Raw genomic sequence first — 13,897 nt, 5'->3', positions numbered from 1 at the left:
TTTGGGTTGTTTTCCCCTCGTGGTAATGGGAGTGTAGCCTGGGCTCATCCCTCCTGGATCTCCGGGTCCCAGAAGCCAACCCTAGGTGTATCTCGGGGTTGGGGCATTGGTTTGAATCCCTGGTTCCCCCACGCTACCTTACACACGACGAGGACTCAGTACACGTTAAGGAATTGAGTCTCCTCTGCGCACGAACCTTCAGCCTCAGTGCCTTGGCTTGGGCCGTGCCCTCTGCCTAGAATGTCCCTGCTCCCTTCTCCACCTGGCGAACCGCTAAGGAACACGCACCTCCGTGAAACCCTCCCTAAGCTTTATCCCTCATCCCCACCCACCACAGAGTAAATCACTGCCGTCCTTGGTCCTCGTAACACTTTGTACGGGACAATGTGACCTGATGATTTGCCCACGTGCCCACCCAACCAGGCTCTGAGCAGCTCGAGTGTCAGGGAGAGGAACTCAGCCCATGGCTCAGATTCAAACACAAACCTGGCTCCAGAGCCCGTGTCCCACCCACCTGTGCCACACTGCATCTGGGGGCTGGACGATGTATCCATTTCCTACCTGCTCTCGTGTTCTGGGCCCTGGGACACTCCTGACGATGCGTGGCTTCCCTGTAGGGTCTCACTAAGGTCTCCTTGGGGCCTGGAAGCGGCAACACCCACTGACACCTATCAAAGACTTGATGATGATAATGAATTTCGGAGCGCTCATCGGGAGTTAAAGGGAAAAGTTAGGGGGAGGACCTCAGCTTACTTTGGGGGTGGGGTTACCCCAAGATGGGCTGGACTTAATTCAAAGTTTTGCAATTGATCATCCCTCCTTATGGCAATGGAAGAATATTTCTTGATTCTCAGCTAGCGTCCAGAACTATTAGGCGAGGTAAGAGTTTTGAGAGAAGTACAAGACATTGTCCCTTGGCTCTGTGTCTATCCCAGTACTAAGCACAGCTCCGCCAGGTGAAACAGGTGGTCCATGAGTGAATGTCCAAGACACAGAATCAGAAACCAAAGGAGTGGCACGGACGAAGGGGCTGGACATCCGAGGAGAGAGGGATCATTGGGGATTGGATTATCTCTGGAAGGTTCACGGTAGAGGTGACAAAGAACATGCACCCCAGAGAAAGAGCAGGAGTTGTTGGGGGTGGTAAGCAAGGGCGGTAAGCCTGGCGGGCGGGCAAGGATCAGGACAGTCTGCGGCCACTTGGGAGTAATTAAGGGAGTTTGGGAGAATGGGGGATGGGAATCAAGCCGACTTCCGTGTCAGAGTGAGAAGCCTGAACTTGATCCTGGGCAAGGAGAAGCTATTGAGGGATTTTTGAGCAGGGGTAAGATGTGATGAGAACAGTGTTTCTGGAAGACAGTGTGAAGGGCAGGCTGCTAAAGGGACACCAGGCTGAGGTTAATACAATGGCCGAGGTGAAGGGATGAGGTCTCGGTTTGGAAAGGAAGGGATGAACATGACCTTTCCAAGGAAGGACATAATTGCCACAAGGGCCACCATAACACAATCAAAGGTGCCTCCCAGGTTTAAGCTCTAGTGACCAAGAGAAAGATGTTAACGTTGACAGAAATGACCACGTGTGGTTGACAAAACAAGACCACATCCTTTCCGTAACAATTCATTGTCTTTATTAACAATGTTTCTGGATTCTGAAAGAACAGACTGATATTTCATAAAGCAATATTAACGTTGTCATTCTCTACAAGAAAAACTTTTGCATAAATAACTTAAGTGAGAAAATAAATATGTAACTTAACTTTTTTTTAAACTGCTACTTTCATTCTTGTGGACAAATTCCACATGAAAAGATTGCAGAAACGACCAGCTGGGCAGGCTTTCACATGGCATGTGCTTCTGTTTAAAAAAAAATTTTTTTTTTTTTAGCAATTAAAAACTGCACAGAAAGTAAGTGGTGTCTGGAAATGATTTTCCAAAAGATTTTTGGATGGCAGCATTAAGCTTTGCAGCTTCTCAGCATATATACAGCACTTGTAATTTCTTCCCCAATAATATTATTTTAATGTAAGCTATGCCATCACACATAACAGCAGTGAGAAGCTCTTTTCCAGACAGAAATGTGTCCGTGAGTGGTAGGCAGGCGGAAGTGCCTTGGAAGGGACCCATTGGCCTTTGAATGGGTGGTGGTTGCTCTCTTGGGCCCAGAAGCCCAGGGTGCTGGGACCTTGAGCTTCTCTGCAGAGGGTGATATGGCCATGGTGGCGGGGGGGTTGTTGCTCTTTGGGAATAGGGGGTGATTTCTGTGCCTCCCACCACCCTTGGGACCTTCTTCTCTACCCCAGTTGACGGTGCTGTTTCCGCATCCTTTGAGATGGAGGGGTGGAGGTAGCCAAACATCTGGGAGGCCAGGCTGGGACACACCACAGCTTCTTCCACGAGTTTGTCAGCCATAAATAGACTCTTTTCTCTTTCCCTGCTTGTTTTGCATCTTTGGCTGTCAGATCAGAGGATTACAACTCCGAATTCTGGAAGCGACCACGTCAGTGACTCAATCCAAACGCTCTCTCCTCTGCCCATTCAAAGGGCACCCGAGTCCTTGGAATTATATGACAGTAGATTCCTCCAGATGTTAATTCCTCCAGATGTTAATCCCACCCCCACTTCCATTTTACAAAGAGGAAATCAAGGTCCAGAAAGAGAAGAGTGTAATAATCCGAGGTCACCCGGCACGTTAGTGGCAGAGCCAGGACTAGAAACCCTATCTACGGACCCCAGTCACGTGTTCTGGGCACAACTTGCCAGGCAGAGAGGCGGGGGGAAGGGGAATCTTATCGAACTTTCTTAACCAGTCCCTGGACTTTTCTCCACTGCTCCCTTAAAACTCCAGGGCAGTGAAATGCTTCCTTTTCTGCCTCCTCTGAAGTGGGACCAGCAAAGGTAGGCGGCCCGGAGGGCGGGGTTGCGTGGCTCAGTGTCTGTGACTCTCAGCTCCCTCCCATGCCCCTGGGGACCCCCTCTGCAGGCGGGGGTGGGGGGGGCGCTTTGCTGACACCCGGATCCCCAGGGCCTGCAGCCGGGAAGGTTTCAGCCCCCGGCCCTGGGTTGCAGGTATTTAAAGTGAAACACAAACGATCAAACCGCGCGCGCAAGGGGAGGAAACCTGGGGCGCCTGGGTCGGGAGCGCCCGCTGGGGGCGCGGCGCGGCGGGCGGGCTCTAATAGGCGTTCTCCAGCTCCGCCCGGTTGGCTTTGGCGTCCCGGGCGCGGGGCCGCGGCTTCCGGCCCTTCTGTGGCCGGGCGGCCTCGGGCCCGAAGTCCTTGAGCTCAGACTGGTTGTGGAAGCGGGTGAGGCGCTTGCATTTGCACGAGGCCACCAGGCGCACCTTGCGCGCGCGCGGTGCCGCGCCGCCGGGACACAGCAGCTGCACTCGCTGCGCGCGGTAGCGGTCGGGGATGCAGCGGAAGTCGGGCCCGCTCGGGCGCCACCACTTGCCGCGGCCGATGGCGTTGGGGAGCAGGCGCGCCGGGCCACACTGGCCCGAGCACACTAGCTCGGTGACCGGCTTGGCGCTGCGGCACTGCCCGTCCGTCACGTAGCGGGAGAAGTGCAGCTCGCGGCAGCTGTACTCGGAAGCATCTGCGGAGAGAAGCGCGCGTGAGGGCGACCATCCGTCCCGCCTCTCTCCAAACCACTCCGCCTCTTCCAAACCTGCCTCTCCCTTGACCCTTTTGCCTCTGGGGATCTATTACGGGAGGGGCCCAGGTACTCTGGAGTTGGGGGAAAGATCTCCGATCCACCCTCTCCCCCTAAAACTTTGAAGCCAAGTGATTGCGTCAGTTCAAATATCAGCTCCATGACTGTGTGACCTTGGACTAGTTACTTAACCTCTCTGTGCTTCCTATCTGTAAAATGGGTTGTCTTGAAGATTCAGTGAGCTAATGCATTACATCTATAATGCAGAGGACACTGCCTGGAACATACTAAGAGCTGGAAGTGTTGACTGTTATTATGTTATTATTATTCCTCTCCAAGGGGGCCCTCTTTGCCAGACTTAAGTCACATCTATGCCACAGGGCCTCAGTAGGGTAGGTATTAGCCACATTCTCTGAATGGCTCTGGCTTCTCCCAAATTCCTTTTCCAGCCGGTTGGGAGGGGAGACTGGGAGTCGGGGGATGGAAAAAGGAGTAGGGGTTAATTGAAGATAATAAATGAGGGCAGCTACTGAGAAGAAGGATGGAAGGGGAGGTGGAGAGGAGACTGAAGTCGTCAGACTTGAAAGGAGCCAATGGCAGCATGTCCAACCCCCTCATTATCACTGTGGACACTGAGGTCCAGAGAGGGAAAAGCTCTTTCCAGGAGCTCCTGACTCTGCTCCTCTGGGGTCCCAGAGCTTCTCAGCTCCCACAAGGGTGGAAGCTGTGTGCCCGAGCACCGAGGGATGCTGGGTGGGGGACAAAGGCCTGCTTTTTACTATTTTTACTATGGTTACTTCCCTACCAGAGGGAGACCAAGCTCTGACTGAAAACCTACAGCTTTGGCCGCCACAAACATTTATTAAGCACGTGCTGTGTACCGTGCTGGGCGAGTCTCTTCTGTGACATTTGATGGACAGCCAGTGGTGGCACAGGCTTGCTCCCTGGGCAGAGAAAGTTTGGGCTCTAAGGCCTGGCTTTGTCCCCGAAGACGCCTTGATCGTGTCTCCTAGTGTGGGCTTAGATGGGTGGGAGCTTTTTTAAACAGCTTGTCCTCGTGTGAGCACTTGCCCATCCCCAAGGGTCTCATAGGGACAGTTCCAATGTGACACAAAGGGATGAAAAATAGTCCTAAGTCCAAAACCAGAGAGGAGGCAAAGAAGGCCAACCCCACCCCCCCGCCGCCCCCGTGAGAACAAGCACAGCAGGAGAGAGGTCAGGGTTCCCTCGCCCATGGCTGTGGCCTCCTGGCTTCTGGGTTGGTTTGGCAACCTCACCTCCGCTCCCAGGCCCCAGGGGTGGTGTGTGGGCGTGGCCTGTTTGCCCAGGGAAGGAGGCTTTGGGGCTTTCCAAGAATAGTACCCCTAGGTTAGGCGCTTCCTCTGCAAAGGGCGACTTTGTTTTGAGCACGTGGCTTCCTCCCGGCCTGTAGCTCTCATGGGAGCCCAGGGAGGACGTCTTGTGCTTGGGTCCCCTACAGTCCATTGCTTGAGCTTAGTTGACCTTCCCTGGGCAGGAGCAGGGGAGAGGCCACTTCGGGGGGGTGCCCTTTGCAGAGCCCCATTCCCAGCTGGTTGTGAGGCAGGGCAGGATGGGATGCAGGGGCCTGGGCAGTGGACTCCTCTCCCACCCGGACCATAGCCAGAGGGCCTCACTCTGAAGCGTCATTCCAGCCCCCGCCCCCAGCCATTCCTGCCAGCTGCAGAGCCAGCTGTGCACACTGCCCCCCAGGCTTCTATGTGCAGACCTGACCAGGAGCCCAGGTGTGCCCTCCACTGGGACCACTGCCTTTCCGCTAGGGTCAGTGTCCCTCCCAGGAAGGAGGCAAGTCAGGGTCTGGGGTGGGGATTCAGGACAGATGGTGTCACCTGTGTCCACACCCTGCACAGAGGATGCTGCCTCCCCTCCAGGGCCTGGACCCAGTTACCACCCAGGTCAGAAGCTAAAACTGCCTGCAGCTCCTATTCCCTTGAGTGCCAGCTCACTAGGTAGACCATGGGTGGTGGGAGCTGAAGGGTGCCTCTTTGGTGTCCCTTTCCCACTGCTTTGCAGGGATCTGCTCTGGCTTTCGGCCTCCGATGCCCCCCACACAGCCCCCCCACCGGGGCTGTCTTGAAATTGGATCCAACTGGCTTCAAATCTCAGCTCTCTACTCACTAACAAGCTACTTGTTCTCTGAAGCCTCCGTTTCTTCACCTTCCACTTGGGAGCTCCCCAGGGTGTGGTTCACGCACAGCCCATGTAGTATCTGCACCCAGCAGGCGCTCGTCGACGTGAGGCCCCCTTGCCTTAGTTCCTCCCCAGTGGTGTCAGCAGCTGGACCCTGCTCCTCTCTTCTCAGGAGGGGATTCTTTGAAATCTCCTTTCTGAGCCCCTGAGGCTGTCCCTCTCCACCTCAGCCTCCTTCCTGCTCTGGGCTCTCGCTGCCAGCCCCCTACCAGCCCCACACCCTTGCACTTGAATTCCAGGGCTACGCTGGCATGCCATCCTCACCCTGCCTACAGGCAAGATGGTGCCTTCACCGGTGCTGGCAGCGGCTGACAGTCTACCCCAGTCTTCAAAACCTCCCCAAAGAGAACCCTCCCAGGACCCTTATGCTAAAAAGGCTCTCCTCCATCCCATACCTTTGGTCTCAAAGGGGTGGTGGGGAGGCCTCCCTCCGTTTTCTGCCCGGTTCATGGTCTTGTTGTTCAGCTCTGGCGGAGGCTCGGGGTACTCGCCCAGCTCGGGGATGATTTCCGTGGCATCATTCTTGAAGGCCTGCCACCCCTGGCCCTCCACCACACGGAAGGCTGCGTGTACCAGCAGGCAGACGAGACACAGGGCAAGAGAGAGCTGCATGGTGCCAGCTGGAGGGGGGCACCCGGCCTTCCAGCAGCACAGGCTCAGGTCCCCAGCTCAGACACGTTTGCCTTTTTAAAGCCCCCTCTGCCTCATGCCAGCCAATGAGGACAGGCTGGGGCAGGGCTGGTCCCATGCTTCCCTCAGCCCAGGGGGAGGGAAGGGGGTGTGCTCCGAGCAAGCCCTCCCCAAAGACTCCTCCTTGAGCTCAGAAATCTCCCAAATTGCTGCTGGTGCTCCCAGGTGACCCACAGTGAGGGGGCGTGTGAGGCAAGCCTGCTCTCAGAGCCTCCCACGTGCAGGCGGCTGCGGTTTTCAGATATCAAAATGAGCTCCTAGTCCCTACCTCCCTGGGTCCCTCGGGCTTCCTCCAAGCAAACTTTGGACCAACTTAACAAAGAAAACAGCAGCTCTGAGTCCTCCACAGGTCTTAGCCCAGCCGATCCCATTTCTCAGGCCAAGTTCATTTGTCACCCCACCAAAATAAAACGGCCCTAGGGGTGTCTCTTTGGCCCTCACAGACCCAGGCAGAGGCAGAAGGCTACTTTTTTTTTTTTTTTTTGTGGTACGCGGGCCTCTCACTGTTGTGGCCTCTCCTGTTGCAGAGCACAGGCTCCGGACGCGCAGGCTCAGCGGCCGTGGCTCACGGGCCCAGCCGCTCCGCGGCATGTGGGATCTTCCCAGACCGAGACACGAACCCACGTCCCCTGCATCAGCAGGCGGACTCGCAACCGCTGCGCCACCAGGGAAGCCCAGAAGGCTACTTTTTAAGAAATCTCATTGGTCCCAACCCCATGCAGCTCAGCATCAATTATCCTGACCAAGAAAGCCCCTCTTGTCATCCCTCTGGAAGGCAAGAGGGAAAACTGGAGGATCACAGCTGGGGCTTCCAATTGGCTGAGGGGGCAGGGATTCCGGTTTCAAGGCCAGGATGAGAAGTCAACAGGCTCTGGTGATGGAGACAAGGAGGAAACCTCAGCTCATGCTCCTCGGGGATCCTGTGCTTGGTGACAGGCACTTGTTGGCAGGCTGATGGGCCATAGTTATTTCCTGGGCCAGGCTGTGGGTAGGAGTGGAGAGCACAAAACCCCTTTTCTTAGCAAAAGTGAAAGCCAGCATTTTTAGTGCTGACATATATTTTTTTTCTTGTCTCCCAGCCCATTACATTTTTCAAAACCAGCTTTGAGTCCTATATGGAAAACCTTATTGGTGCATAGCACAGGTGCATTCTGTGAAGCCATCCCAGGTCCAGCTAGCCACAGAGAACCCAAAAGGAATTGCTACCTTGGCCCCAGAGAAGAAGGAGGGGCCCGGGGGGGAGGAATGTTCACACCTGAGATGCAGGACAAGGAAAGACGGCCAGCGGAAGCTTTCACTGCAGACAGATTGTTTGAGGAGGCGCACCCACTCCTGGCCCTGAAGGAGGCTGGGAAGCGGGCTGTGGCCCAGGTCCCTTGGTATTTTCAGTGGGCAATGAATCAGTGCACCCCACCTGCAGAGCCTCTGCAAAGCCTCTGCCACCTGCCTCGACTTGTAAGTCGCCGTGTCCATCTGCGGCCTTTTGTCCCTCCTTTCCATCATCCATCAGTCGACACATGAATGCAGCTGCTCTGACAGTTTTACAAGCCAGACAGAAGGCCCTGCAGGAAGGGCCCTCTCTGATACCTGCTTCCTAAGTCAGTTTCCTTCAGGGCAGACGAAAACAGCTGTGGCCATTGTTGCGGTGATCTATCTCTCCCAACAGAGCTGGTGATGTTGTGAGAAGGGGGCCCTCGGAACCCTCTCCCTTTGTCTGTGACCCTCCAGCCTCCTTTTCCCTTGCCCTGGAATGTGGACCGTTAACCCTGTTGTGGCCGGACAACTGCCTTCTTACCCTGGATTTCGGAGAGGGCAGTTCTGATGCCTGGATTCCTTGAGCTGGCGGGACTGATGCTGGAGCCCCACCTGCTGTTGGGGTCTGCAGCTCATCCACAGGAAACGGAGACCGTGGGGACCATCCTTGGAATACTTCTGCCACCTGCTGGAGATGGAAGGAGAAGCCAACGATCGGAGGATGGCAAAGCTCAGGGTTTCGTTTCATTTTATTGTTGTCATTTTATTTGAAACTGAAGTAATGGTTAAAGAGAGAGCGAGAGGTAGAGAGAAGAAGAAGGAGAAGGAGGAGGAGAAAGAAAAGAAGGATCCAGTGGACTTGAACTTCTGAATGATCTCCATCCTTTTGAATTAACTCTCTGCCAAGGTATAGCCGTGCTTTTCACAAAATGGCTCAGAGAGAACCTGCTGTGATGCCATCTGCTTTTTCACTTACCACTAATTCACTTTTATATTTATTCAGTCCACAAACTTGTCATTGTTCAGAGCTAGACAACACTCCCCAGGGTTAAACCCTCAGGGCTTTAGCTGACTTCTGTTGTGGGTAGTTTAGGTCATTTCCGATGCTCCTCTATCCTCGGTTAGGGATGCTGTGAACATCCTTGGACAAAGTCATTTTTTTGAATTCAACTTTTTATTTTGGGGTCCTTGTAAATTCACATGCACTTGTAAGAATTAATACAGAGAAAATTCCCCGTTCCCTTCGCCCAGTTTCTCTCAATGGTAACATCGTGCGAAAACCAGGATAAGTAACATTGATACCATCCACCAGTCTTATCCAGATTTCCCCAGTGTTATTTGTACACGTGTGTGTGTGTTTCTGTGCAACTTTATCACGTGTTGGTTCAAGTAACCACCATCACAGTCAAGACAAAGAACAACTCTGACTACAAAGATCCTCTCATTGCCCTTTTACAAGCATACCCTTCCCCTTCACTCCTGACCTATGGTACCACTAATCTGGTCTCTATTTCTACAGTCCTGTCACTTCAAATAAATATGTTATATAAATGGAATCAGTCATGATGTAACCTTGCGGGACTGGCTTTTTTCACTCAGCATCGCTCCCTGGAGAGTCATCGGAGTGGTTGCCTGTATCCGCAACTTTTTCCCTTTTATTGCTGAGTAGTAGTCCACAAAGTCTTTTATTTTAACTGTAGGGTTATTTCAGAAGTGAATTCTGGGTCTGAGAGGATAAACAGTCCCCAGGCCCATGAGCAACATACAAGGCATGTGCCTTAGTTTGCTAGGGCTGCTGAAACAAAGTACCACGGATTGGGAAGCTTAAACAACAGAAATTTATTGTCTCATAGTTTCTGGAGGCTGAAGTCTGAGATCAAAGTGTTGGCAGGGTTGGTTCCTTCTGAGGGCTGCGAGGAAGAGTCCGTTCCGTGCCGCTCCCCTAGCTTCTAGGGGCTTGCTGGCAAGCTTGGGCATTCCTTGGTTTGCAGAAGCTTTGCCCCGATCTCTACCTTCATCTTCACGTGCTGTCCTCCCTGTGTGCACATCTGTGTCCTAATTCCGCCTTCTTATGAGGACATCAGTCATATTGGATTAGCGCCCACACTCATGACCTCATCTCAACTAATTACATCTGCAACGACCCTACTTCCAAATAAGCTCACATTCTTAAGTCCTTGGATTCAACATATGAATTTTGGAGGAACACAGTTCAATCCATAACAGCATGTTTCTCCAAAAGGCTGCCAACCCTGGGTTTGGGCTGTTACATTTTTTTTTTATTGAATTTATTTACATATTTGGCCATACCACGTGGCATGCAGGATCTTAGTTCCCCGACCAGGGATCAAACCCAGGCCCTCTGCAGTGGAAATGTGGAGTCTTAACCACTGGACCGCCAGGGAAGTCCCTTAAACTGAATTTATTTATTTAAAAAATATTTATTTATTTGGTTGCACCGGGTCTTAGTTGCGGCAGGCAGGCTCCTTAGTTGTGGCTCCAGGGCTCCTTAGTCGCAGCTCACCAGCTCCTTAGTTATGGCATGCGAACTCTTAGTTGCAGCCTGCATGTGGGATCCAGTTCCCCGACCAGGGATCGAACCCGGGTCCCCTGCACTGGGAGCGTGGAGTCCTATCCACTGTGGCACCAGGGAAGTCCCCCTATTGAATTTTTTTTTAAATAAATTTATTTATTTACATATGGCTGCATTGGGTGTTGGTTGCTGCACGTGGTCTTTCTCTAGTTGTGGCGAGCAGGGGCTACTCTTCATTGTGGTGTGCGGGCTCCTCATTGCAGTGGCTTCTCTTATTGTGGAGCATGGGCTCTAGGCATGTGGGCTTCAGTAGTTGTGGCACGTGGGCTCAGTAGTTGTGGCTCAGAGGCTCTAGAGCGCAGGCTCAGTAGTTGTGGTGCACAGGCTTAGTTGCTCAGGGGCATGTGGGATCTTCCTGGACCAGGGCCCGAACCTGTGTCCCCTGCATTGGCAGGCGGATTCTTAACCACTGTGCCACCATGGAAGTCCCCCCGCCATATTGAATTTAATACTTTAGTAGTTGCACCTAAATTTCTAGCAAGGCTGTTTTTCTATGTGATGATTTACTGGGTTTTGTTTCTACCAAGCTGCCTGTTTATAAGTCCACCTGTCAAACATAATGAAGCAAGGCCTCCTATCAGGCACGATGAACTCATACATGCTCTCCACCAAGGAGCGCTGGTACCAGGGAAGGAATAAATTCTTCACCCAAATAACTCTAATGCCAGGTAGAAAGTGATTGGTGCCACTAGGAAATCTTCAGATACAATCTTTAAACAGGATAAAGTGTTATGGGCCTTTAGAGAAGAGAAGAGTCTCTTCCCCCTGGGGTGGTTCTGGGAAGATGTGGCATTTGGACCAGACTCTGAAGAACAGGCCAAATTTGGAAAGTAAGTTATGCTCGTCTGACTCCTCGGGATTGTAGAATGTTTGATCTGAAAGGGACCTCAAAGGTAAGTTAGTTTCACTCTCTACTTGGTTCCCAAGCTCCCGGTCTCTAATTCATGGAAACTGAGGACTCTTATTAGCTGCATTTTTAAACAGATTTTGCTGCCACAGATGAGTGGTAAAAATGGAGGATCTGGATTTGGAGGGCAATCTCTGTTTATAGGCAGTTGCCTACCCTGAGGGAAGTCCAAATCACCCTGTCTTTATTCCCAGTTGAGAACTTGTTCTCTGTAGAGGGCAGGGTCTCAGCACAGGTGGAAATCTACCTGTTGGTTCAGCAGCTTCTGAGGAACAGCCCCAAAGAGCTTGTGTCACTCAACCTCCTGCTTACAATGGGCTAATGGCTCCCCCAGCCCCAACATGATAAACCTCTGCTTCCTTCTGCCTGGCAGACCAGGCCCTTTAAGTTGGGAGGCCCTGACCCATCCCCAGAATCTCGCCAACTGCTGTCCAAACTACCACCCTCTGCCTGCAGGAGGGACCCTGTCTGCAAATCCTTGTTTAAAATGGCAAAGAAGACTTTATTCAAGGGGGCACCATCATGGCAGGGATAGGGACCACTGCAATGGGGTCGTGTAGTTGCGGGGAGAGAGATTGGGCTCAGCAGATGGAAAATTACTGAGGAAACATCAGGGGTGAGGAGGATTCTGGTGAAATGGACCTAACAGGATTCTTGCTAAAGGCAGGCCAGGGTGGTCAGACATCACCTGGGGGATGGTGGCGGGTGAGGAACCCGATTAGGTATTGAGGGTGATCAGATATGGAGGGAGGGGGATTCTGCTTAAACTGACTTGGCAGGATTCTTGCTAAAATTAGACAATACAGAGATGAACATGGAAGTCCAAAAGTCGAGGCCCAGTTGAAGAAGAGCTCAGAGGGGCTTAAGTTGACAAAGAAGACTGTCATCCTCTATGTTCAGAGGCAGATGCATACTACATTACCTAAATGTGGTATGCCTCTGCTTTTTTTTTTTTTTTTGCGGTACGTGGGCCTCTCACTGTTGTGGCCTCTCCCATTGCGGAGCACAGGCTCCGAACGCACAGGCACAGTGGCCATGGCTCACGGGCCCAGCCGCTCCGCGGCATGTGGGATCTTCCCGGACCGGGACACGAACCCGTGTCCCCTGCCTCGGCAGGCGGACTCTCAACCACTGCGCCACCAGGGAAGCCCTATGCATCTGCTTTGAATGAACTGGAGATGACCCACTCATGTTGTTGCCTCCAAATTAACTCATTTTGGTGTAGACTTCAGAAATGGTATTTCCGTGCATTTGAACTTATTATACATGGGTCATCAATACAGAAGGCCATAGCTCAGAGACTGTCGTTTTAAAAATTAGGCTTGGGCATATCCACGCCCATGAAATTACACAAGGGAGCACAGGACATCCCTCCTTAGTTAGCTCTGAGTATCAGGATGTGCTTGACACTGTACCACCCCAGCAGATGACAGAAATTAACTGCATGCAAAGCAGATCAAATACTGTGATTATCATTCATGAGTCTCATTGTATATTTGATGCTCATTAAAGCAGACTGCACCTTTAAAATAAAAGTATACAGAAATCACAGTATGTCCATACACAATGGATGCTAGGCAGCTGGCAAAATGAATGGGACTATAAGAAACAAGAGGGTACAACCTAGCGAAGTGCCAAACATTCTCCACTTACGGGGAAAAGGCTATATCTCTACATACACACGAGTATCCATATGTGTGCACTTACACATGAACAGCACTTTTCTAGAGGGACATACTTAGTAGTGGCTTCCTCCGGGGTAGAGGCATTGAAGGTTTGGGGTAGGAGACTCACTTTTTGTTCTAAGCCTTTTGTATTGTTTGAATTTATTACTGTGTATATATACAGTATTGCCTTTTTAATTAAAATGTTTTTTAAGTGTAACTTACACTTAAAAAAACATGTTACCAGTTTTATATATCAGTGCCCTGCCTTAAGATTTTGTGTGAAAATGTAAAGATTATGTTGCCAAAGAAGCTTGACAAATGCTGAGCTAGTCTAATTGCCTCCTGCTGCAGATGGGGAGCTGGAGACCAGAGAGGCTCTTTTTCTGCCCAGGCTCTTTCTGTCTGGAGAAAAGGCACCCAATTTTCCCTAAGTTTTTTATTCAGGGGGAAAAAAGGCAATGCTTATCATAAAGGAGCTTACTGCTACGGGAGGAATTTATAAGACATCTGGAGGGAGGGGATGTTGGGGACTGCCTGCTTGCAGGATGACTCAAATCCTAAAATGCCACCCAGTCATCTTCATGTGAGGCCACCTTGAGACTGTCACCCCTGTCCCCTGCTTTCAGAACATAAATCTTACCTCCCTCATTTGCAGTGGACTACTCTAATCAAGAATATTCCAAAAAAAAAAAAAAAGAATATTCCAGTCAGGACTTCCCTGGTAGCGCAATGGTTAAGAATCTGCCTGCCAATGCAGGGGACATGGGTTCGAGCCCTGGTCCGGGAAGATCCCACATGCCGTGGTGCAACTAAGCCCGTGCACCACAACTACTGAGTCCATGTGCCACAACTACTGAGTCCATATGCCATAACTACTGAAGCCCGCTTGCTTAGAGCCTGTGCTCC

At 51.8% G+C, this 13,897-nt stretch overlaps 1 protein-coding gene across 1 annotated transcript; it reads right to left on the bottom strand.

Moving 5' to 3' along the window:
* Nucleotides 1-1,616: 1,616 nt before the first annotated feature.
* On the bottom strand, nucleotides 1,617-6,836 carry SOST (sclerostin). The gene is made up of 2 exons (XM_004286017.3): nucleotides 6,276-6,836; nucleotides 1,617-3,594 (listed from the first exon to the last, which is right to left on the bottom strand). The coding sequence occupies exons 1-2, from the start codon at nucleotides 6,490-6,492 to the stop codon at nucleotides 3,173-3,175; spliced, it is 639 nt and encodes a 212-aa protein (XP_004286065.1). The 5' UTR covers nucleotides 6,493-6,836; the 3' UTR covers nucleotides 1,617-3,172.
* Between the last annotated feature and the right edge of the window lie 7,061 nt (nucleotides 6,837-13,897).

This window comes from Orcinus orca, chromosome 19 (genome assembly GCF_937001465.1).
Source record: "Orcinus orca chromosome 19, mOrcOrc1.1, whole genome shotgun sequence".
Taxonomy (NCBI): Eukaryota; Metazoa; Chordata; class Mammalia; order Artiodactyla; family Delphinidae; genus Orcinus; species Orcinus orca.
This window is presented reverse-complemented; position numbering and strand designations above follow the sequence as displayed.